At 37.0% G+C, this 23976-nt stretch overlaps 10 protein-coding genes across 10 annotated transcripts; 4 read left to right on the top strand and 6 right to left on the bottom strand.

Moving 5' to 3' along the window:
• Nucleotides 191–1718, bottom strand: BMR1_01G00330 (FHA domain protein, putative; the record flags this gene model as incomplete). The annotated part of the gene is given in 3 exon segments (XM_021482994.1): nt 191–322; nt 395–1575; nt 1595–1718. 3 exon segments carry the CDS (start codon nt 1716–1718, stop codon nt 191–193), a joined length of 1437 nt encoding a protein of 478 aa, XP_021337268.1.
• BMR1_01G00325 (small nuclear ribonucleoprotein D3) lies at nt 2262–2732 on the top strand (the record flags this gene model as incomplete). Its single annotated transcript, XM_012791692.1, has 3 exons — nt 2262–2435; nt 2457–2537; nt 2559–2732. The coding sequence occupies 3 exons, from the start codon at nt 2262–2264 to the stop codon at nt 2730–2732; spliced, it is 429 nt and encodes a 142-aa protein (XP_012647146.1).
• A 239-nt stretch (nt 2733–2971) lies between these two features.
• BMR1_01G00320 (hypothetical protein) lies at nt 2972–4546 on the top strand (the record flags this gene model as incomplete). The annotated part of the gene is made up of 1 exon (XM_012791691.1): nt 2972–4546. The coding sequence occupies one exon, from the start codon at nt 2972–2974 to the stop codon at nt 4544–4546; it is 1575 nt and encodes a 524-aa protein (XP_012647145.1).
• A 305-nt stretch (nt 4547–4851) lies between these two features.
• On the top strand, nt 4852–9237 carry BMR1_01G00315 (antiviral helicase SKI2; the record flags this gene model as incomplete). Its single annotated transcript, XM_021482976.1, has 18 exons — nt 4852–5642; nt 5689–5989; nt 6010–6096; nt 6300–6344; nt 6366–6617; nt 6638–6796; nt 7066–7149; nt 7173–7325; nt 7711–7749; nt 7770–8037; nt 8058–8130; nt 8151–8277; nt 8300–8485; nt 8507–8716; nt 8737–8847; nt 8868–8969; nt 8990–9103; nt 9124–9237. The coding sequence occupies 18 exons, from the start codon at nt 4852–4854 to the stop codon at nt 9235–9237; spliced, it is 3216 nt and encodes a 1071-aa protein (XP_021337267.1).
• BMR1_01G00310 (Exportin-7) lies at nt 9433–13142 on the bottom strand (the record flags this gene model as incomplete). Its single annotated transcript, XM_012791689.1, has 6 exons — nt 9433–9556; nt 9654–10303; nt 10378–12375; nt 12542–12829; nt 12850–12913; nt 12934–13142. 6 exons carry the CDS (start codon nt 13140–13142, stop codon nt 9433–9435), a joined length of 3333 nt encoding a protein of 1110 aa, XP_012647143.1.
• An 867-nt stretch (nt 13143–14009) lies between these two features.
• BMR1_01G00300 (XRN2, RAT1, 5'-3' exoribonuclease 2) lies at nt 14010–17363 on the bottom strand (the record flags this gene model as incomplete). Its single annotated transcript, XM_021482965.1, has 8 exons — nt 14010–14381; nt 14402–14756; nt 14982–15151; nt 15173–15324; nt 15345–15425; nt 15447–16248; nt 16883–17149; nt 17172–17363. The coding sequence occupies 8 exons, from the start codon at nt 17361–17363 to the stop codon at nt 14010–14012; spliced, it is 2391 nt and encodes a 796-aa protein (XP_021337266.1).
• A 197-nt stretch (nt 17364–17560) lies between these two features.
• BMR1_01G00295 (tyrosyl-tRNA synthetase) lies at nt 17561–19399 on the bottom strand (the record flags this gene model as incomplete). Its single annotated transcript, XM_021482960.1, has 6 exons — nt 17561–17611; nt 17632–18040; nt 18300–18548; nt 18572–18639; nt 18662–18862; nt 19145–19399. 6 exons carry the CDS (start codon nt 19397–19399, stop codon nt 17561–17563), a joined length of 1233 nt encoding a protein of 410 aa, XP_021337265.1.
• A 35-nt stretch (nt 19400–19434) lies between these two features.
• On the top strand, nt 19435–20387 carry BMR1_01G00290 (20S proteasome subunit alpha 1; the record flags this gene model as incomplete). Its single annotated transcript, XM_012791686.1, has 3 exons — nt 19435–19510; nt 19690–19884; nt 19906–20387. 3 exons carry the CDS (start codon nt 19435–19437, stop codon nt 20385–20387), a joined length of 753 nt encoding a protein of 250 aa, XP_012647140.1.
• A 159-nt stretch (nt 20388–20546) lies between these two features.
• On the bottom strand, nt 20547–21803 carry BMR1_01G00285 (26S proteasome regulatory subunit N10; the record flags this gene model as incomplete). Its single annotated transcript, XM_021482948.1, has 3 exons — nt 20547–20707; nt 20728–20989; nt 21450–21803. The coding sequence occupies 3 exons, from the start codon at nt 21801–21803 to the stop codon at nt 20547–20549; spliced, it is 777 nt and encodes a 258-aa protein (XP_021337264.1).
• A 114-nt stretch (nt 21804–21917) lies between these two features.
• BMR1_01G00280 (hypothetical protein) lies at nt 21918–23894 on the bottom strand (the record flags this gene model as incomplete). The annotated part of the gene is made up of 2 exons (XM_021482944.1): nt 21918–22950; nt 22972–23894. The coding sequence occupies 2 exons, from the start codon at nt 23892–23894 to the stop codon at nt 21918–21920; spliced, it is 1956 nt and encodes a 651-aa protein (XP_021337263.1).

Below are 23976 nucleotides of genomic sequence, written 5' to 3'. Positions count from 1 at the left end.
CAGACAACTGTCACATCATACAGATAATTATCTAATGTTTATGTACATACTATATTAGTAAATTAGCAGGGAATGAGCTACAATACAAGATTGTCTAGGCGAAATTATTGTCTTAAATAGTTACCAACAGGGGGTCTAATTGAGAGTTCGAGTACAATATTTGGCAGTAGTTTAGAAATAATTATTAAGATCACGGGTCTACTAAAGTGACTGGCTCCAAATCTACAATATTACTCTCTTGTGATAAATCTGCCCTCATACAGGAGGGCCATTTTAGACTCCACACATCCTTGATACTAATTAGCAGTATGCTACGCCCAATCTGCGTAAGTTGGCCAATTCAGTGACAAAAATATAACAAAAGAAATTCACACTAATAAAAGAAAATGCTTACCTGTAGACAGATGGGACCCTTTATAGGCATTGAAAAAGGCGCTTTGGCCCTAACGAGTGTACCAAACTTAGATTGCTGGTCATGTATCACTACTTTTCCACCATCCAATTCCAAAGAAGCATGCATTCGTGACACTGAAATATCACTCAACCTAACGTCACTTTCATGCCCCCGTCCAATAATCGCCTTATTTTTAGCTACAGAAACAACGAAACACCCATCACCAGAATTTGATCTCATTTCCAATACCACATATGGTGCATCCGGTTTTTTTATATCCATCAAATTAGTCTCTGTATCATCTACTTGTAGGACCGATGGATACGGCTTCCCGCATAGCTCACATGATAGCTCTTTCCAGAAAAAGGAAGCATCATCATCCTTCACAATTGACAACCGCCCTTTAATCCAAGTCCTTAGGCATTCAAGATGGACATAATTTAGGGACCCCTTGCAATTGCAAGGGGTTACTAGTGGCCCAGGGTCTGATTCACCACACAGGCAAATACGGCACAAAGGAGTGGTGGTGCTTACCAATGATTTTAATTTTCCAAAATTCTCACTATTACTAACATTTTCAGTATTATTGACCGTTACGCCAGAGTTTGCCATACATGTTTCAGAATCAGCGTCAACAGAATTTATGTTACCGTCTTGGACCATGTCGAAGTTGGATATATCAATATCAGCGCCATCATCTGATACACAATCCGAGGCCCTTTGTGTATCAAGAATATGATAAGATTCATGCATATCTTCAAAATAGTTACATACATTAGTTGATTGTTTATCTGGACTAATAAACCCCAATCCCTTTAGATTAAGATCAGATGCAGTGATACCTGCGCCCATAATTATACATTTAACAGAGAGTTCTATACGGCCAAACTTGAGAATATCATTTTCAGTGAGTGAATGAGTACTGAGAGATTTGCGATTTTTACAGTTGAACCTTTTCATTATAACATCACTATGTACAACCCAAATGATATTGGATTCGGGCGTTGAAGATTCCATTTCATTGTTAATGTTCTGCGGTGATTGTACTTGAAATTCATTTGAGTTATAAGAAACGCGTAAAATTTCGTATGCGGATGGATTATCCAAGGTGAAGTTATCGATCAAACTGCTTTCTATAAGATGAATCTTGCTGTTTAACATATACATGGCCCATCTAAAATCTAAATTAGCAGAGTTCACCTTCATCTTTGGACCTCAATTTAAAGGTTTGTTTTATCAAGCTCTTCGATTCGAAATCAAACAGTCCGTGTGCATCGTTTGTGCAAGTTAAACAGTGTATTATCAGATCTGTTTTTGATGTCATGGTAACATCAACAGTGACATTACAATCAGTACATGGGGCTTATCTAGAAAATATGATATGCTAACATATTCGCTTCTGCATATTTCACCTTTATTACTCAAAACTGAATATTTCATTAGTATTTGCAAGTAGATGCCTGCCAATGTACTTTCATTTTAATCTATAACTAACCGTCACAAGCCGCTCACCTATTCAATACCACTAGTTATATAATCGGCTGATAATATGATAATATATTGTTCGGCTATGTACATGCAAAAGTGAAATAAAAGACCATTGTTGCATCGATTGCCAATCATTGGCGGGTCTAGATCGTCGCTGTTTTTTGTATTATAAATAATATTACAAATCTAGCTACGGATATGACAACAATTAATCACATTAATCAAATACAAATTTATCGTCTATATACACTAGTTTAAATATTACTTTAAATTTAGGATGTAGCTGTGCATATTGATTGTATAATTATATTTTAGGCTAGTTTTAAGGCACTATTAAGAGGTGGTACTGTTCCTACACTATAAATAATGACATAGGTGTATGTATATTGTTAGTCGTGCTGTATCATGTTTTCGAATAAGATTGTGGTTAGAAGTGGGATTATCATTAGTGGGGGGGATGTCGATAGGAACCCCTGTGAAACTGCTATATGAAGGAATTGGTCACATAATAACAGCGGAATCGTGCAATGGATTGTTGTATCGCGGAACATTAGTGAGTTGAATATTGACATAGACCAATGTAGAAGATACAATGAATTGTCTGATGGAAGGAGTTGTTGTTACAATGCGTGACGGGAAGACAATGGCGTTGGAGGTAATTTCACTGATGATTTAGCAAGTATATTTACGTGGTGCGCAAATTAGGTTCATGGTATTTCCAGACATGCTCAGACATGCACCTATGTTCAAGCAAAATCCCAGGGATCGTCCCAGATTGGCTGTTTTGCCAGGAATGAGGCATGCCATTCAGATGCGGGCAAAGAATCCCAGGGGTATGAAACGCCCCTGAACAATCGTACTTTAATTGAAATATTTACTTTAGTTAACCTTTACCTATATGCTATATATGGCCATCACAGACTTACGCAAGTTATGTATTGGTGTTTAACCCACAATTAGTACATTATAGTTAACTATTATGATGTGTAATAATTTACAGTGTTTCATAGAATTTTCTGCACATCAGATGGCACCGCAAGTTTAATCTAATCTAGTATACTTAGAAATCCGTATAAAATTTGTGTCAATATGATCAACGAAAAGGTTGCTTCCAGATTGATATTTTGCGGCAATCCACATAACAATTATATAATACCGGACAATAATTTAGATTCCAATGAAAATTCAAAGGGTGATTTACCTGGTATCGAGTCTACACTAGACTACTGGTACCCAATGGAACAAAGGAGTATATCCAGTTTACTTGAGGAATTCGAATTTCTGTTGGAAAGGGCCAGATTACTAGATCTAGTTAGCAGACCATTCCTAGAGTTTGTAAATTCAGTGCTTATATACCTATACCGGCAGATCCAAAGGAATGGAAAATACAAAGAATGTCTTGAGCAACTGGTAAGAGATGCCTATTTGGAGTGCATAAAATTGCCAAAAGAGGAAGGTTTAAACTCAAAAATAATTACAGATTTGTCCCAATTTGTCGCGCCCAAACTTAATATACGTGGCATTATTCCATGTGATTGCGATGAGGCAATTGACCTTGCAAATAGTTATTTCAAGAAGAGGGGAATATCCAAACCCGATATTCAGGCTAAAGTTGAGCAGATCGAGATGCTGGAAAATAAGATTTTGATTTCAGATATGCAAGCTTTGGGGCACATTCCCCTACTGTGTGATAGGTACATTGATTGGCCCACAACTGATTCAAATCATACCGATAAATTGACAGGATTTACCTGCACAAATACCAAACATGCATTACCATCAACTACTAATAGCACATTACATTGGTCTGAGAGAAATGACTTTATCACATATATAAAATCCACAAATGCAAACTTAGTGAAACTTATACGCTGTGCAATATCATCTACACCAATCCACTGCGTCTGGATATTTACCACAGGGCAGCTAAATTTTGGCACAATAAAAACCTCAAAAAGCGCATTTCAGCCTATTTTGGACATGGTTCCTCTAGCAAATGACACCTTCACTTGGTCTCAATTCTCCGCCATGAAGGATAAAATACAGCTCCTATATCCACTGGAACGATTGCCTGAATTCACTAAAAATAATTACATTGACGGATATTTCAAAATACTGCCACAAGTTGAAAATTTTGATGGTACAAATTATTCTCCCCTGAAGATAAAAATTGTCGGCCAAGACGGCTTTAAATTCGATGCCAATGAACTGAAAATATCAACGGGTATTGAGAAGGGCATGATCAACTATATAAACCTAGAAGATCAAAAATACGAGCTAAGTAAAGTATGTGGAGTTGTAACATTAAAAGCAGATATTACAGAAGATAATAAACAGGTTATAATTGATAAAAATTGCTATCCAAGTATAACACCCAGATATACCATCTCCCTAAATAGCAACGTCGCTTCCACAATACAGATTAGCGATCTATTGGATAAATGCGCAGAATTTGGCATTAAGAACTTGACTTTCATAGTTGAAAGTTGTAATTTGGCATATACATTGGCCAAATCACTCTGTGTTGGCTTGGAGAAGAGGGCCCAGTTTAATGTGGCTCCTTGGTACAACAAGTACTTTGGAATCCACATCCACATAATGAATATGGGTTCCAATTTGGAGGAAATAAGTGAATTTTTGGACCAAAGGACACTGATTTACTGACAATATGTACATTATTGATTTTTTTATACGACCTATAAAATATTGATATTTAGTAGTATATAGAAAAATTATGCAATATTTTGGCCTTAAAATAAGTGAAATTATACATGTGATTAACATTAGATGTTAAGAATTAAAAATTGATCAGTATAAGAGTCTAGTATTTACTGGTGCAGCATACACCTATGAACCTACGTTTTTGTACGTGATTATTTTTATTAAATATTTAAGGTCACGAATATTATAATTTAGCAAATTTTGTATATAAATATTTATTCAATAATGCAGTGATAGATCTAGTACCGATGGACGATTATTGGACATCGGACGAGGAATATTCGGACAAGGAACTTCCTTTACCGACTGAAATACTAAAGAAAGTAGGCAATAGCGATAAAGTCGATCAATTATTGCAGTTATATGGGAAAATCCCAGTACCTGGGTCAATTCCTATCGCCAATTTGGACAACAGCCCGCAAATTCATAGGCCAAATATAGACTCAAGAACAACAGCAGAAGTCCAGTCATTTGATTTTGATGAATTTGACACTAACGTATACACTTATGACAATGGAGCACCCGAGCTTTACAATTTCGGAGGTCAAACATATATTTCAGATGGACTAAGATTTAAATCTATCACAGATAACAAACATGATTATCCAAAGTGTCCCGATGAATATATAAAACAGCCAAAGGATACAAAATCTAGGCTGATTAGACTCAATTGGGCTGTCAAAGATGATGGCCCTGTTGTTGAAATTCCAGATAATGAACTGCTAATTGAATATCCGTTCAAACTAGATGATTTTCAGAAAAAAGCTATATATCACGTATCCAGAGGCAAACATGTATTTGTTGCTGCACATACTAGCGCGGGGAAGACCATAGTGGCCGAATATGCCATTGCAATGGCTCTTAGCAAGGGAAGAAAAGCAGTGTATACTAGTCCAATCAAAGCCCTGTCTAACCAAAAATATAGGGAATTCAAAAACATCTTTGATTCGGTAGGTATCATTACTGGTGACATATGTTGCAATCCAGCGGCAAGTTGTCTCGTTATGACCACGGAAGTATTGCGAAATTTGCTCTACAGGTAAGTATGGCACTTTTATTAAAATGTTCGTAATTGACTGACCTAGGGGCGACTCTTTGATTGGCGAACTCGATGTTGTGATATTTGACGAAGTACACTACATTAGCGACTTATCCCGCGGTGTAGTATGGGAGGAAGTCATCATAATGCTTCCAAAAGTATTGCGCTTGCTAATGTTAAGTGCTACCGTTCCTAATTACATGGAATTTTCAGATTGGATAGGCCGTACAATGCAAAGGGAGGTTGTAGCCATTGTAACCAAAAAGAGACCTACTCCTTTGGTCCACTATCTGCATATACACTCTAAGAACTTCCTATTGTTCAACTCGGATGGATTCAATCAGAATGTAACAAAGCTTTGATGCAGGCTTACCACCAGATGTACAATTTTGCCAAGACCCTCAAGAATAAGACAAAGGGGAAGGTACAACGGCCTAAGGCAATTACACCCGAGGTAATTAACTTATATGGTGTGTATCAGCAAGTGAAAATTGTAAAGTGATAACAGTTATTAATTACAGTGTTTTTCCTGAAAATTAATCTCTGCTACATTTAGAATAAAATTGTGTAATGACATATGTATTATGAGTCAATACTTGTGATTTTTAAATTAGAATTTGCAAATTTTGAATTACAATATAATATGCTATCATTTAGGGGGAAATACAAAAGCTACAGGCACTAATAAAATCTCTGGAACAGGTAATTGCCTATATAACGTAGAATGACAAACTTCCAGTTATTTTATTTAGCTTTTCCAGGGCTAAATGTGAAACATACGCCAAGTGTATGCCAAAATTGGACTTGTCCAAGACACAATCTGAGCGGTCTAAAATACATCTATTCATAAAAGAGTCCCTAGAAACACTTTCTGATACCGATCGTAATATTCCTCAACTTAAGTTCATTATTTCATTACTAGAGAGGGGGGTGGGGGTCCACCATAGTGGGCTATTGCCAATTATCAAGGAGATTGTATGTATAATGTAAATTAGGTGGAGATATTATTCAGCAGAGGGCTAGTCAAGGTGCTGTTTGCCACAGAAACCTTTGCAATGGGCGTGAATATGCCTGCAAGATCGGTTGTTTTTACTAGCATAAGGAAACATGATGGACTGAAAAACAGGATACTTACATCATCAGAATATACACAGGTAGTTACAAGTGGAAAATTTTAACAATATATGAAACTATTAAAAAAAAAATCACTTATAATAATGATTATATTTCACGATGCAATTATATATATATATATTAGTGCATTAAATGTGAGGTTATGGTAAATAACTTGGAGCGAGTTGCTGATGCTGAAAAGCAACTAGATAATTGTATCTAAAACTTCATATTATTTAATATGCATTTGTCTGGTTAAGCTTAAACAATTTGACAATATTTACCATAATGATATATGTTATTTACACAGATGGCGGGCAGGGCTGGCAGACGGGGATTGGATTCAGTGGGCAATGTATTCATTTTTTGTGTGGACAGCCCTCCAGATCTACAAGTAAATTAAAATAATGACTCTAGGACCTAACAATGATGTTGATTGAAAAATCAACACCGCTTAAAAGTCGATTTAGAATCACTTACAGCATGCTGTTGCAAGTGATGAGCAGGAATCACATGTCAATCGAGGAATTAATGTCCAAGTCGTTTCTTGAAAGGAACAGGGCGAGAAATGTAGGGGTCCTATTTATTAAATTATGAATGTTAACAAGTTTATACCTAACTAAGCCGTCAAAGGATACGAGTGCATGCCAGTGTAAATGTATAAAAAAAATCAACGCTATGACATGTTAGTGTCATAGCGTTGATTTTTCACTAATAATAACATGATTCACCACAATCATTTCTATTTCACTGATAATTTGTTCAATGTGATAGAATCAGTTGTGATGGTTGATGGTTCGTTCAGCTACAATTAGTACAATCGCCATGCATATGGCCAAACTGTTATATATATGCCCATATTCACAAATGGCAACACATAAGCTTAATATTATTTTGATTTTTACACATAAATTTGCACAGGCAATTATGTTAAAAATGAAGGTTCATAATATAGATGCCAGTGTACAAAAGGGATATGTTTCGCCGAAAAAGGGTAGGCAACCAGTGATGTAGGAGTTGGAATCGATTGGTGAGATTATATGTCCATTTGGTGCTCCTACTATTGAGCAATATATGGATTTGCAACTCAAGTTTAGAGAGATGTTAGTGCCCATAACCAAATTATTGTGGAATCCCAAATTTAATATAATAACGCCAGGACGATTACTAAGGTTACATTCCATCGCATATGTCTCATCTTATTGCACAGGAGTAGTTGTTACAACTAATGGTGACAGTTTAACATGTTTAATAACATTGCCTAGCGAGTATAAGATTAAGGGTAAGGGTGTAATTATTAAGATGGTGGAGATGGAGTTGACATTGTTTACTCTGCATCACTGATAGATCAAAGTATATCATATTACCTAATAAGGTAATGAGTTGATTACTTAGGGGAATAGAAGCTAAGTACATATCAGGGATACTTGATAGTTTCCTGGCGGATGGGGCCCTCAATGATACAATACAAAGTTTTAAACTCGACGGTTTCAATACGGATATATTAGAGCTCGTTGCCTTAGTAACCTACTAATTGACTTCAGAGTCTCGTGTCTTGTGAAGTGAGTGATGATCTGGTGGTACTTCCAAAGGAGTTGAAAAATGTCCCTTTGGATACATATGAACGGTTTATTACATTACGGGAAATAAATAGGAAATTGACGGGCAACCAATGTCACAAGTGCAGCATGAGGGAGGAACACTTTGAAATGTCACTCAACAGAGGCAACGTATACAGCGTTCTAATTCAGTGTCTAAAGGAGATTGAGGAGATATCATCTTGTATAAAAGAAGAATCATTGGAAGCCTATCCCGAGATGATGGCCAGGGTGAATGTATTGAAGCAAATGGGGTTTTTGGATTCGGAAAATGTGCCCACGATAAAGGGCAGGGTGGCAACGTATATAACAACGACAGATGAGATAACACTGACTCAAGTTTTGTTTCAAAATATTTTGAAAGTAATTTAACCTACACACAGGAATTGGACCCTCCAGAATGCGCGGCCATACTTTCCGCATTTATATCAACAGATCGGTGCAATGATGAGGCGCCAATCCCAACTTTGAAATTGCAGAACGCTAGGGACAATGTATTTATCTATTTACTTAGATATTTGAAATCCATAGGAAAATTTACATATTGCAGAATTCACTAGGCATCCACACGCCAATTGAAGATTTTGATTTGCTATGCAATTTCAGCCTGTTATTTGTAAGCCTGGCATGAGACAGATTTGTTACCAATGGGCTTGTGGCTCACCATTTCCCGAAATTATGGAAATGACGACCCTGCAGGAGGGGAACATCGTCAGAGCCATAATCCGCCTGGAAGAATTGTGCAAAAAGGTAAGCCAAAATTTAGCCAGGTGGAGCACGTTGCAATATTGATGCAAGATGGGGAACTGGCAGATAAGATGCAAAAAACCTCCGACGCCATACGCCGGGACATTGTCTTCGCCACGTCACTCTACCTGAAATAACTAATACGGATAAATGATGGACTGGCAGAGATAGTCGGATTCCGTATACTTAATTGTATATAAACGGTACTCTACATACGTGCGAGTATCTACGATTAGTAAGAGTGTAAATTAAATGCGTAAGTATGCGTTAATCCAAATGAGTTGATACTCAATTGTTTAGCGTTGTGCTGTGATCACAAGTGGCGCCGTGGGTTAGTTGAAGAGCAGCCTTGTATCCTGTGCAAATATGTACACGTTTTTGGTGAAATAGTCCTTGTTCTGCGAAGACAGCGTCTTATCTATACCATTCATCAGGCTGTTGAAACTACGGGCCAATCTGTATTAATTAAATTAAACCATGAAATCAGGCTTTACAATTTTTGCGCAAAAATTCAAAGCCCTCTCTCCATGCATTAAATAATTAGTTAACTTACTTTTGTTGCTTTTCGGGGGCGATCTGGGAGGAAAAAGACTCCTGTATCTCGGCAAAGTGGTTGTTACACAGTAGAATAAGCCCTAACATGGGCCTAGAAATGCTCCAGGCGGAGTTGCAATCGCCCCTGACGAGTAAATTAAATATCAGCGCCAAAGTCCTTCTCAGAGTGTTAGACGAGCCCTCGGCCGATGAGTTGTCAAACTCCAAAAACTTGTTGATGGCCTGTACAGTGTTATGCAGGTCCGGGGAAGTTGAATCCTTTTCCTTATACAAATAAGTTACAAAGTTGTCAAGGGCACTGGCGGAGGCGTGGGATACGTTGGCCTCGAAACTGCAAAGGCCGTCCTGTATAGCCTCTAAGAGGCTAGTGATTGATTTTAGGGGCAGGGCCAAAACATGCGTCATAAAGTGACGAGTGGCCAGCTCTAAGAATTCATACAAGGAGCTCATCGATTTGTGATATCCCTGCAAATCATTCAGGGGTATCGCCAAGCACATTGATAGGGCCAGCCCTAGGGCGTCATCCAACGAAGTATCGCCGTAAACGTCAAAAACGCCAAAACTAACATACTCACCCGATAGGCAGTGGTTTAAAATAGCCAGTGCAGCCGCTATCCCTTTGTACTTTTCACGATATCCTCCCTCGACCTAAGTGATACAAGTTTTAAATGGGCGTAAAAAATATAAATATGTGACGATATATGTATATGTGGGATACTTACATGGATAATGTTGACTGCATAAGAGACGACGATCCCAGACGCCTCCTTAAAAAGGAGAATGCCGTTGGCGGAGGTCTTTTCGAAGGAGATCCTCCTGGCCCTGTTGTCTGCAATCTCTGCGACGCATTTGAGAAGGGGCACGGCCACCGCTGCCTCCCTCCACAACTTGTCGCAGGCTATTTTCAAGAGATGTAAACGGCTTTTACCAGGTAATTTTGGTTTGTTAACGAGCCACTTGAAGAGCATATTGTAGGATTCGGGAGATGCGCATGATTTACATATCCCCCTCAAATCGCGCAATAGGCCCACTAACGCTTGACATGTTTCCGAATCAACTAATGCATTAGGGTTCGATTCAACCTTGGCTTGAATACCATCAATGACGTTGCGCAATGGTTCCATAAAAATTTCAAACTTAGCTTCAGCCCCTGGGGCGCATTCCTCGCCTTTATCCGAATCATCCGAGTCCTCGGTGAGCTCCATCAGTAACAGTTTGGAGAGGATTGAATAATAAATACTTCTGTATCTCCCATAGGAAGGGATAGAAAGAAAACGAAATGATGGGTCAGAATGATTCGCCATAGCAAAACGAAGCGTCTCACACTGTAAAATCAGCCGGCCAGAAATAATTAAATGCGGTGATCTATCCGCATAATGGACGATGTCAATGCCACTAGCTAAGGCGGAGAAAAAAGCTAAACTCTTCTTCAATACCTGCAATATCATAGACCTGTGTTGTAGGTTGAATATTATTTTCTCAACAAGCTTGTTGAGAAAATAAGTGGCACCGTCCATACCCGGAGGACAGCCTGGGACCTTGGCAAACCTATTTTTGTAATCTCCTGAAATTGTGCCCCTAGCATGCTCTCCAATAAAAAACTTGCGAAAATGGCCCAAAAAATTCAAATAACTCAATTCCAGGTGCTCTGGTACTTGCTGGTCGGCATCTGAAATCGCCATTTGCATAAACACCTTGCCAGAAAGGTCAACGTTCAGTTGGTGAATTGAAATGTTTGATGAACCTCCGTTACCAGGAGAGTCATCTATAGTCAATCGGCCGGCGGCACTTCCTGACAACATGGAACCAACCAACAGCACTAACCAAGAAAGCTTCTCATAATATACGCTTTTGTTAGCAGATGGAAGCTGATCAAATAATTCGTTGATCTTGACACATACAGACTGGTATTGACAGCGACATAGCCGCGAAAACATTGCAACATTCTCAGCCACGAGCGTCTCGTCTGATAAAATGTTGTCAAAATCGTATTCGGCATGAGAACCGATTACCTGGGCCAGGGCCATCCTGGATGATATAAACTCCATCGTTATCTGGAGCATAAACGTCTCCAATACAGGTGGTACTTTCTCCCTTAAATAACCCAGTGGTACCACCATGTGCGTCCAAACACCCAATAAATAATGCTTGCTGTTCGGCAAATGAGACCAATTCTTGAGAGCCTCCAATGTAAATTTGTGCAAAGCATCGGTCCATTCCGCAAAACAAGAACTGGATAGTAGCTGGGATAACTGATTTGCCGCGTTAATCTTGCCAACTAAACGACAAAGCTCGTGGTAACAGTCGTCATCAGATAATCCAATGTTGTTCTTCACTATTTCAAGGGTGCCACGCATAAAACAATTCAAATGCACCATAGATTCGGAATCACTGTTGAAAAATGATTTACGAAGGGCTGCAATCACTACCAGAGATTGCAAACAAAGTCGGGCACAATTAACACGGGGAGTGGCACATGATGCCTTGTATAGCTCAAAAAGCATCATTGGAATTCGATCGGTCCGAAGAACGTCCCAGGCCTGCGGAACCATAACTGTGGTTTGCTCTTCAGATGTCTCGTCTGGCATTGTAGCCATAAAGTCGAAGCTCAAACAATTTACACACAGCTGCAATACTTGCTGCAGAAGTTGCGTTTCATGCTCATTATCACCCATCTGTATTTGTCCCCCGTGAAACTTTTCTAGCGTTTGAATCGCCACCTATGTCACCATTTGTTGTAAAATATTTAACATAATTTGACACGCTAGTTATTTGTAAATATTGTATTTGTAAGACGTGATTGCTGTGTTGAATGGATAAATTTGTTAATGGTATTGGGATGATAATTTTGAAAAAATTCATAGACAGAAATGGCTAGAAACATACCTTAAAAATGTCTGAAAGTACGGATTCCTTAAATGCAAGGGCGGTTCGCCTCATCTTAGCAATGTTCTTTCCCATGTGTGGCTGCATTTCCATAGTTAATTCTGTGTATATGTATAGGCCAATAATCCAATGAGGGGTAGTGGCATTTAGGAATTGACTGACGTGGTTGACTATAGGCTGGTTGTTGATCTCGTCCAACCAGCTGAGTTTGATTGTCTTGCAAAGTAGGTGTATCAGTTGGCCTAGGATCTCGGGGGCACATTTCAGCATTTCTGGTCCCCGTGTATACTAAATAACAAAGGGCTTACCAAGTAATTGAGGACGAACTCCCGGGTTTCCTTCTTTTGCACTTGTGGGATTTGTGCCCAGAAACTAGGTTAATGGTGGTTTACTTTGTGAAAAGAGAGACTATTCCACTGGAAGCGAAGACTAGGGCTTGGAGATTTGAGCTGTTGGCTAGGACCTGTTGTAGCAGGGACACTTTGGTAGGGTCTCGAACTATTTGCATCAGGACGTTGTGAGCTTGCGATTGGTGATCGCTTTGTCCGCCATAAAACGCCTGGCAGAGCAGTTCCAGCTGCTGCAGCTCGTTGGCCTCCATTTGTAGTAATACCACCACACAATATTACACGATATGTGCGGCGTGCCAGACACTATTTTTATTTCATTTTACTACATTTCATGTCTATAAACGGGGAATTAGCATATATATAGAGAGAGGGGTGGAAATTCCATATTATAGTTCTGCCTTAATTTCATAGCTCTGATGTTCTATATGTCCTGAGCATTTTTGCACATTCATCGCCAAATTCCACTCATCAGACCTCACTTTGTCTAAATAAACAATTCGAAATGTTAGGAAATTTGTATATATGTTAAAAGTATCGTCAAACTATTATATTAAATTACAAACATTATCCACCTAAAGCAGCATCTTATTATCACTTATATAGTTGTGGATTAGTTTTATTTTCTTCTATTTATATCATTGGCACATTTACTAAATAGATATATGCTCTAATGTACTAGTATGTTCCAAATTAAAATGTCGAATTATTTTATCGAAACAACAAAATTATTTCAAGTTTGCAACTATTTCGCATTAATTACTGGGTGAAAATTATTGCAGTCAATAATTAATCAATTTAAAAACTTGTTTATTGATTTATTTGTGTATTCTTATTGGAAATTGATAATCCTAATTCTGCATTGCTTTGGAATCTTATATGTTTCTTTATATAAGTATCTGCTTACTCATAACAAGTTCGGTTAATAAGCTAATATAAACACACATAATCTATATCCGCCTACCATTATTGTTTATTTTAACAAGTACTATTTAGCTTTGAACTTCTACATCTGACATTAATAACGTATCAGAACTCACTCGATACTATAATGTTGCTTAAATATAAACCCCAATAACAAATAGTCTAATTTGTAACCAAAATTATTTTAACAAAGTTAATTATCGCCTAAATCTCTTATTCTCCCTGTCTTGAAATTGGGCCCCCGATTGTTCGCACTGATATCTTTTACTCGGCCCGTCACGGAGTTTTGAATCTGGGCACTTTAGTGAATAGCCTCCAAGTAACTCATCTTTACTGATAGTTTGGTCCCTTGACTGCGATATGCTGTGATGATCCCTATGGCCGTGCTCTACATATTGTTGCCTTGGATGAATGTGCTGTGGTGGGTAATGCCACTGACGTTTATTATAATTCAAATCATTGCGATATGTAGCGTTATGGCTTGAATCTTGAGGTAAAGATTTGTGTATATAGTGCGATATCATCCGTTTAGCCACGTGGCAGTTAAACCCTTTGTATCTGCTTTCATCCTACGTCACAAAAAATTTACCATTATGTCTCCCAGCTCTAAAAATCTTGGTTGTGGATTTATACCCTTCAGCAGCTTACTAATGTGCCTACCCACTTTATCACACTTGTAATTGTATACGTTGATTGAACCACAAGTTAATATCAGGCTTGCGCTGCCTATGTGTATGGGCAAGTCTATCTTGGTAGCTAGGTTGTCAATCTTAGCGTCTAAATATCTATTTATTTTCATATTTTTATGCACAAATATCTTTTCACTTTTCAGTTTGTTCCTTTCCTTCTCTTCCTTGCTCAACTCTTCCTCCAGCGGTTTAACTGTGGCAAGTAACAGTTGCTCGTCTATAAATGGAAGCAGGGCCACCCATTGGTAGCGGTACCTAAGTCATATAATAGTATATTAATTAATTTTGATTTAGAAACACTTGATATTAAAGACAATTATTGAAAGTGTGAGACAAGTTCTGTCTTTTAGATACTAATAAAAACAATTATGCATATTAAAATGTATAATTCCCAGAGCTTGAGATATTCATTATATCATATATAATAATAATAATAATTGTTGTGATTAAATTCATCAATAAAATTCATTGTGTGCCTACCTAGAACCATTTGGGTCCAGTTTTAGTGTTCTGGGATAATACTCAGCAATAGGAGATACCTCGCTCCTCATTAAATCGGCAAATTTCTCGGGCAAACAGTGAGATGATTGTACTGGTAACACGCTCATAAGTTGTTGCAAAGGAGTGAAGGGGGTTCCCAGCTGAAAAACCTAAATATCGTGCAATCTTACATTCTGAGTGGTGAATTTTAGATCAGATGCAAAGGGGGCGTAATGGTAGGGATAGTACCAATTCCAACTGGGAATGCCCTGATAATAGTACTCCAATACCCACTCCATCCCCTTAACATATTCGCCAGCCATGGCGCTAGCTGTTTTTGCAACTATGTAAATAATAACCCACCATCATCCTCCGAACAATCGAGTTTCTTTATGTAATAGGATTTTTTGTACACCTCAGGTGAACCAAGTGTCACATCGATGCCTAAATCAGTGAAAATCATACCTGTTTTTGACGTCTCTTCTTCATCGTTATTCGTGACATTATCCGCATTTCCGGCTCTTCTGGTTGCACCATGATTATTGCCCTTGAGAGATAGTGTCTCATGTTCCACAGCAGTTAGATAGGATGTGAACATTTCCAGCTGTGGCATATTTATCTTACCACAGTCAGTCAAATAACCGCCTAGCGTTGGAAAAATTTGCTGGTACAAATAGATCATCTGGTCAATAGACCCGAGGGTTATTGACATAGAAGGCAAGTGTGGTAAAAAGTCGTTGCCACAAAAAAAACACATAAGAACCAAGTCATCTATACACCTTTCTAGATCACAACCGCAATCCTTGAATAGATAACTCAAATATTCGCGTAATACTGGTATTTGAATTATTTGCAGTTGCTTCCATGACTTTCGAAGCATAAGTGAATATTTTAAACTAGGAACAGTTTCACTGGTGTCACTAATAGTGGGTTGTGTAGTGCTGTTAAATTGTTTGAAGGGCACGACTTCACGAAGTATGAAAAAATTGGGCTCATGAGTGGCGAGTGCTAGCATAATTAGATCCGCATCCATACCGTGGATAACATGTCTTGTATTTGGATCGTAATTACTAGATTGCCGCTGCGTCCTGATGAAATTGATTATCTTGTGTTCACCCTCTCCGGGACTGTTAGAATCTGAAATTATCACTGTTAAATTATGCCAAATGTCACTGTTTTCAAGACGATTTGACACATATTCTTCCACTTCAAGGCCCAATTGATACATAAATGGCGTTCCAGGGGTAATGACATTGCTATCCCATACCTATGTTAACCATTTAATCACAACATCATTTATTAACGATACTAGAAATTTGCATGATATGGTGAATTGTATATGTGTAGCATAAATTTGTTCACAATTCAACAAAATCGCTTTGTTTTTTAGAAATAAATGTGTAGAAGATGTATAATGCAATAAGTAATATGAGTTATTCTGATCTCCATCAGTACCCATCACAACTGATCCTATCATATTGAACAAATTATCAGTGAAATAGAAATGATTGTGGTGAATCATATTATTATTAGTGAAAATTTTTCGTCTATGACATGTTAGTGTCACAGCGTTGATTTTTTTATATATTTACACTGACATGTACTCGTATCCTTTAACAGTTCTAGTTGCATGCATTTGCGGTATGCTTTAGAATATTACATAACAGGTCCTGGAAGAAACTTTTATTGTTACGCAGTGAGATAGCATATGCAAGGAACAATGTTAATGAAGATGCTCCTCGCATATACAATTATTCTTTGCAGCAAAAATATTGTTTAGGGATAGGTAATAAATCATATATGTACTTGTACACAGATTAGTAATACGGGTTTGTGGATTGGATTATAGAATCTAGCGTTTATGCATATTTATTTATGTGTTATGGAACTGATTATACTACCTTTTGCTGTTCATTCTGTGGAATATTTTGTCTTGATTTAGACAAATTCGTCTCCGGTGTGCTCTTATCGTTTTGTAGCTGTTTCTGTGCATATTCCCTTTCATAGACAGCTTTAAATCTTCTACTCCGCTGCTGATTCATCTTAGCTCTAGGAGCTACTCCGTCTAAGGCCAGATATAGTAGTCTTTTAGGTCTAATTGTCTCTATTAGCCTGTCAATGTAGTCGAAAATGGCTTCGAACATTTCCTCTTCATTGCTAGGTTGTGGCTATATTGAGAAAGTTACCTACCAAATATTCCGGATGGCAACAAGGATGAACTATTCCATTCATGTCCAAATACAAATTATCATATCTTTCTGTAAACAAAGAGTCTGTAAAGTGAGAATCGCCTTCACCAGACGTATTAGCTTTATTTGTAATATCTTTAGGCACCTTTGGGAATCTACTACAAAGCCATCTATAAAATGTAGGTACTCCCATAGTTTTAAAAAATGTAGTTATAAACAGATTACACCAATACAAATAATCAGAAGTACATGTTAGCCGGTCACGATTGTGATATAGGGTACACCTTTCCTACAAAGTACTCGTATCCACGCATATTATATACATGAGGTATACCATCTATAACATGTACTAGACTGGTTCTAAATATAAAATTCAAAGAATTTCAAGTGTCACTTCCATGAATTAATAATCTCAACTAATTTACTTGCCTCTGCATTTGTCTAAATTAAGGCAAAAATACCTTAAAATAATCCCGTACAGGCTGCAGCATCTGGTTCAGATATGTGCTTAACGAATTCTTAAGATCCATCGGATGCAATTTGCCCTCAATATATATTCTTTCCATTTCTCTGTAGCTATTAAAGGTGATATCGCCTCCATTATCCCGGGCACGGGTAACAGTTATGGTTTGGTATTTGGGAAATACAATTTGTTTGAAATATGCCAAACACGGGTTACTATCTGCCACACAGGGAGGGCAAAATGCCTTTTTAATCTTCGATTTAACCTGCTCCTCACTATCTTCCATAAAGATAGCAGAATCAGCGCAGCTCTTAGACATTTTAGCCTGACCTTCAATTAAGCCCGGGAGCATTTCATGAGAAATTATTATGGGACTAACCGGCAGCTTCTTTTGTTCCACGTATTCCCTGTGTCAGTTCAATATATTAATTATAACTTAAGTTCATTTAAGTTATATGCAGGTGGCATTTACAGTATCATACACAAGTATACATGTTTTATTCATTTAACCAAAGAGTCAATTAAATATATATAGTAATATGGGTTATATGCAATAATAATGTTAAAGTGTGAAACCGTCTAATACTAGCATAAATCATTAAAGTTGAATACATAAAAAGGCCGTGATGTTAATAATGACTGCAATTATTAAATGAGTATACTAACCTTGCCAACATATTTATTTTCCTTTGATCCACCCCTAATTGACAAATATCTGCTCCAATATACAAAATATCTGCACACTGCATAGCAGAGTACATGAGCTGCGCCAGTGGTTGATCATCCCCTTCGACTCTCCCAAGAGCCTGGCTGCAGCGTTTAATCCTAGAGATGTTGAAGCTACAGCTTATATCCATAACAAGATTCCAATAGTTAGTATTGTACCTTTCAATTTCTTCACTGGCCCATAGAAATCTGAATTAATTGTAAGGTATTACTTGACAAATTTTGTGTCCATTCCAGCCGCCTTCCAGACGTGGATAAAGTATTCGCCAACTATACGTATCTGAAATTAATTACCTAATTACCTTTGTCAAATTACCATTCAACTTATTGTTCAACATGGCATAATAGTCAGCTATCCACATAACGGAGCCTATGCCACAGGCAGCTAAGGTGTTTGTGTTAAATACTTTCATGAATCCCTGAGCTATGTGCATTCTGCCAGAAGGCTCGAACCCATCGTAGGAGATCAACAATTTGTTGCTTAATAGTGCAGTTTCTAATTCCTATATAACATATCCACGTAACAACGTTATTATTTGAAAACCCAGTTTGCAAACATCACTATCAACTTATATGATAAATGGCGATTACATAATATTTACATTGTATATTAAATGTTAAGTACATATTTATATAGAATTGTATGATTGATGTAATAGTTGTCATGGATGGATTGTATTTTTGAAGAAATGCACGTCGAAGAGGTTATTTAGGTAAATGTTTTGATTAAGAGATGGATAGATGTTTTTATTTTTTAATTATCAAGAAAATAAACACATCCATACCTCTGGTTTGATACATTCACTTCCGATTTGTAAACAAAGATCCAACCTCTCCTTAACAGATAATTTTGTAGATAATTTACCCTCAAAATACTTATCAATATTCTTCCTTATCCCACCTTCCAGATAGAATTGCGATGGTGTGAATGCACAGATTGTTTGCTTTAATTTTATTTTTGATCCATAGAGTGGATTGTGTATTTCTCCTTTATATAGCCCCCCGGTGAACTGTGATAAGGCCATACGGAATCTAAGCATATAATATTATAGGGCGGCTCACATGGTTTGTTAACATGTCTGGAGGAACTCAGAGTATGTACGATAGGCATATTACTATTTTTTCGCCAGAAGGAAAGCTTTTTCAGCTAGGTAAATCACGACAAATAATAATACAATGATTCTATTAGGTGTTTGTGTTTTGTTGGTGTCTATGCGAGTGTTTATTTTTTTTAAGTCATTTGTTCAATGCTGTGTTAAGTTGTATTGTGACATTGAGAATTGTTTATGAATTCTTACTTTAAATATCACTCTATTCTTGGCTAACACAGAATACTCCCTGAAGGCTGTAAAAAATTGTAATTTGACCGGATTAGCCTACAAGGATAGCAAGAGCATATCCGTTGTGGTACAAAAGAAGGTGCCTGCCAAATTGAACAAAAATGATACCTTACTAGATTCAAGCAGTATCACTAGTTTATACAACATAACAGACGGGATAATGGCTGTTGTTGTAGGCCTACCTGGTAAGTAATGAATTAAACTAGCTGACTGTCTAAGTATGGTTTACAAGGCGAGGGAGGAGGCAAGCAATTATTTCTATAAGAACGGGTGCGATATACCTGTGCATCAACTCTGTCAAAGGATCGCCGACATGAATCAAGTTTACACTCAGCATGCCTATATGCGTTTACATGCATGTGTTGGGTTATTAGTATCTATAGATGATGAAAATGGGCCATCAATTTACAAGTTCGATCCTTCTGGTTGGTATGCAAGCTACAAAGCTTGTGCCATAGGCACAAAAGAACAGGAGGGTAATAATTCACTAGAGAAGATACTTAAAAATCCCAGTGAAGACACTACTGTAGATGCTGTATCTTGTATGGTTTCAATTATAGGGTCCATTTCTGATGTAAAATCGTCTGATCTTGAAGTGGCCGTTGCTACTATTGAAAATCCTGTTTTCAGAATACTGTCAAAGGAGGCAGTTGAAACTGTGCTTACTACAATTGCCGAGAGGGATTGAGTTCCTAGTTTTATCATAAAATTTACCGGTGGTTTTTTATAGCTACCTGGTTAACTGGTGACTAAATTAATTATACAATTAAAACCCGTTGAGGGCTGTTGAATTGTTATTGACGCCAAACAGTATTTTTGATTATAATAACAATTTTAGTGTATAGTGTCAATCCTCTCTTTTGGGATTGTCTTCATTTGTATCTGATTTTTCAGGTACTTCATTGGCCATTATTTGTTTCAGCGCCTCATTCTTCTGTCTCTCTTCCTCTTCTTCTCTGGAAATTCTCAATGCCATCTGCAAATTCAAATCAGCTTCGGGGTCAATGCCTAAATTACACTTCACTTGCCAAAATCATTAAGACTGCTAGTGCCCAGTCCAAATTCCCCGGTGTTTAGTATTTGCGAATTGATTAAAGCATCGTTTAGGTCGTTTGCCTGCCCAGGTTTGCAAACAAGCAAGTGACTCTGCCCCTGACTGTTTACCGCATTAAATAGAGCTTCCACCCTCTGATCGTTTTCTCCAGATGAGCATATGTTGATAATGTCAATAGATACGTTATTCTTTTTGAGCATTTTGCCCAGGTTAACTAAGTGTTTAGTGGGTGTGGTCTATATTAGCTATCTTAGGCAATATTTAATGGAATATATTAAGGTTAAATACTGTTATAATTATATAAGCATTGATAATGTTTATATAATTATAAATCTGTTTATAAATTCAACAAACAAGTGTATTTGTAATTTTAAAGAGTTTATGATTTGAAGGGTAATTATTGTATGCTTTTGTCCGATAATTTATGTTAATTAATTTATTCACACATTTACATCACGTATTATTGGGACTTCTTAGGTTTACACTAGATGTATATATTATATTATATTATATTATATTTATTAGGGTAAATTAGTTGTTGTTCATATATGTAATTATAGGTCAAAATTTTTGATTAAATATGGCAATAGTTGTGTAAACAATGTAATTTTGTGCAATAAATATGCATTAAATTGTGTGGAAAATAATGTTGTTGAATCTAAAAATATAATGAATCAATAGGATTGCGTGACTTACAATTGGAGAAGCAACAAAACAAATGATCCTCTGCTTCAAATTCTTGTTCTGGCGGTGTTTGAGAGCGAATTGTGCCATTTGAATTCCCCGATAAAAGTCAGAGTTTCCTCCTGGCTTTATAGAATCCAATGAAACTAAAAAGTTGTTCAAATCGTTGCTAAGAGCATGTAAAAGCGATGCTCGTTCACCAGCTAAGGCGATTATGCCAACAGAATTCTCATATTGTGTGGCTAACTTGGCACTTGCGATCAAACTTATCGCCTCCCTTTGACACGTAATTCTATTTGGAACGAAATCTCCATTTCTAGAATACTCACTGTTATCAACACAAATGAGTGTAGCTTCTATGGACATTTTTGTGGCGATATGTGTTGATTTACTGATAAATAAGTGTAAGTATATAAGACGGAGACCCCACTGATATATACACAACCTGTCTAGTGTTAACTGTACTAATAAAATCTATGCCTAAAAATTCAGTAGAATTGCAGCAGTACGGGCTGCGTGTGATATTTGTTTGACAAATGTACTACCATTGTTGTGCCCACCATGCTCATGAAAATCTAAAAAAGTTGCTATGTTACAGTCTTTGCATATAGATTTTTTTGTGATGTATGCGAAAGATTCCCACCAAGGGGTTTTTTCATCAAAGCCGCCTACATTCATAAGGAATATCCTTTTATAAGTATTGCCAGTAGGAGAAATGGTATTCAAACTATCATTATTAGCTACAGGCAGATGAGGTGATTTTAGGATGAATGTTATGTTAAAATCCTTAAACGCAAGTAACAATTCATCAACCAATGAAGAACCAGCGGATTCTGTAACCAATCTTAAGTTATTTTGATTGATTATTCGATTATGAATCAAATAATTAATGCCATACACTATATCCATTAAAGCCACGGCTGGATCGTGTGATCTCGAATGGATATAACAAAGTTTGTAGCCGCATTTTAATAGCGTGTTGTGTTCATATTCACTATGTAGTTTTAACAATTGTTTTGAAAAGCCGTAAAAATAAACTATTCCCTTGTCACTTTCCCTTAAATAAATTGTAGAGATATGAACCGTCGTGCCATCGTAACTAGTGAAAGTATATGGTATAAATTTGTATTTTGTTGGATAATCAGATATATGTGTGTTAGAATTGGTTAATATCATGAAAGATGGTACGTAAGAAATAGCCGGGTTTTCCAATGTAAAATGAAATATATCACTATTGAAATCTGGGTTAGCATCAGGAGTTATTACTCCGCAGTCAATCAACGGTTTTAATTGTGGCAATTCCTTAACATTGTTTATTACACCAATCACTGGTACAGATGGATTTTGTATTCCATGTAATACAATGCCTTTATTAAACACTTCAAGGCCTAATATGTTAATACCATTATCCAATGGCCAACTGGTAACTATTTGATTGCATTTTCTAACAACGGATAGTGCCATTAATTTGTATTTTGAATTACATTTTGTCAATGCAATTACATGATTATGCCTAAATAAATAATGCATAGACCTATGTTCTAGGAATAGTTTATCATAAACACCATCCAGTGATAATTTCAACAGCTTGGGACTTCTCTGGCAATTTAACTTGATGATATAAAGAAATTTAGCTCTAGAAGATGTGTTAGTTGTGATAAATATCATTTTTGAGTCTCTGGTCTTGTATATCCCCAGAGTTTGCGTTGGATCGGTTTCCGAATATATCAAATTATCACTAACTAGCTTGTTTTGATAGTATACAATGCGCCTTAATTGCATAACCTTGTCTATGGATCTGGTATAAAAGATGAAGCATTTGTCTGGAGTGTCCAAAAACTCTGCATTGACTATATTCGTAACAGTTTCCACGTGTTTGTGTGTTTTAAGCGATTTCACAAATAATATATTATGGTCATTGCCATGTATGTCGCATATCGCGCACAATAGGTCCAATTTTGGTGAGTATTTCATATTTTTCACGACACAATAGTCGTATTTGCTATATTTACTAGCAACTGCTGATGTATCAAACAATAATTGTTTAAAAGAGCCTTTTTGTCTAAAGTAATGAGTATGTCCATTCGGTAGTGAATTAGCCGTGAATATGTAACGCCCAAAGATTGTTTTTAATGGTTTAACTGACCGTAAAGATTCGTAAATTTCATGCTCAATCATCGATGTGGTATCTTTTAGCTTAGTTATTACATTATCATAATTGTTTATGGCAGAGATAACAGAATCTCTACACGATGTTATAGTTTCTGTATCGATATCTACAAATGATGATTCTGCGTAATTTCCTTGTAGAAATTGCAGTGGATCCAATCGTTTAAGCCAATCAAAACGACATTTGGTACTCAATGGTCTGAAGACATTTATTGGTGAGAGGGTGTAGTGATGATTGACACAGTTTTGTACGTATAAACGAGTAGATAAGCCGTAGGTTCTGTACATAGACGAATTAAGGGTTTGTCACACTTTTTATGCCATTTTTACGAAGTTTCGATTGTGATTAGGTCTGTCGTGCGGGGTGCCA

This window comes from Babesia microti, chromosome I, assembly GCF_000691945.2.
Source record: "Babesia microti strain RI chromosome I, complete genome".
NCBI lineage: Eukaryota > Apicomplexa > Aconoidasida > Piroplasmida > Babesiidae > Babesia > Babesia microti.
This window is presented reverse-complemented; position numbering and strand designations above follow the sequence as displayed.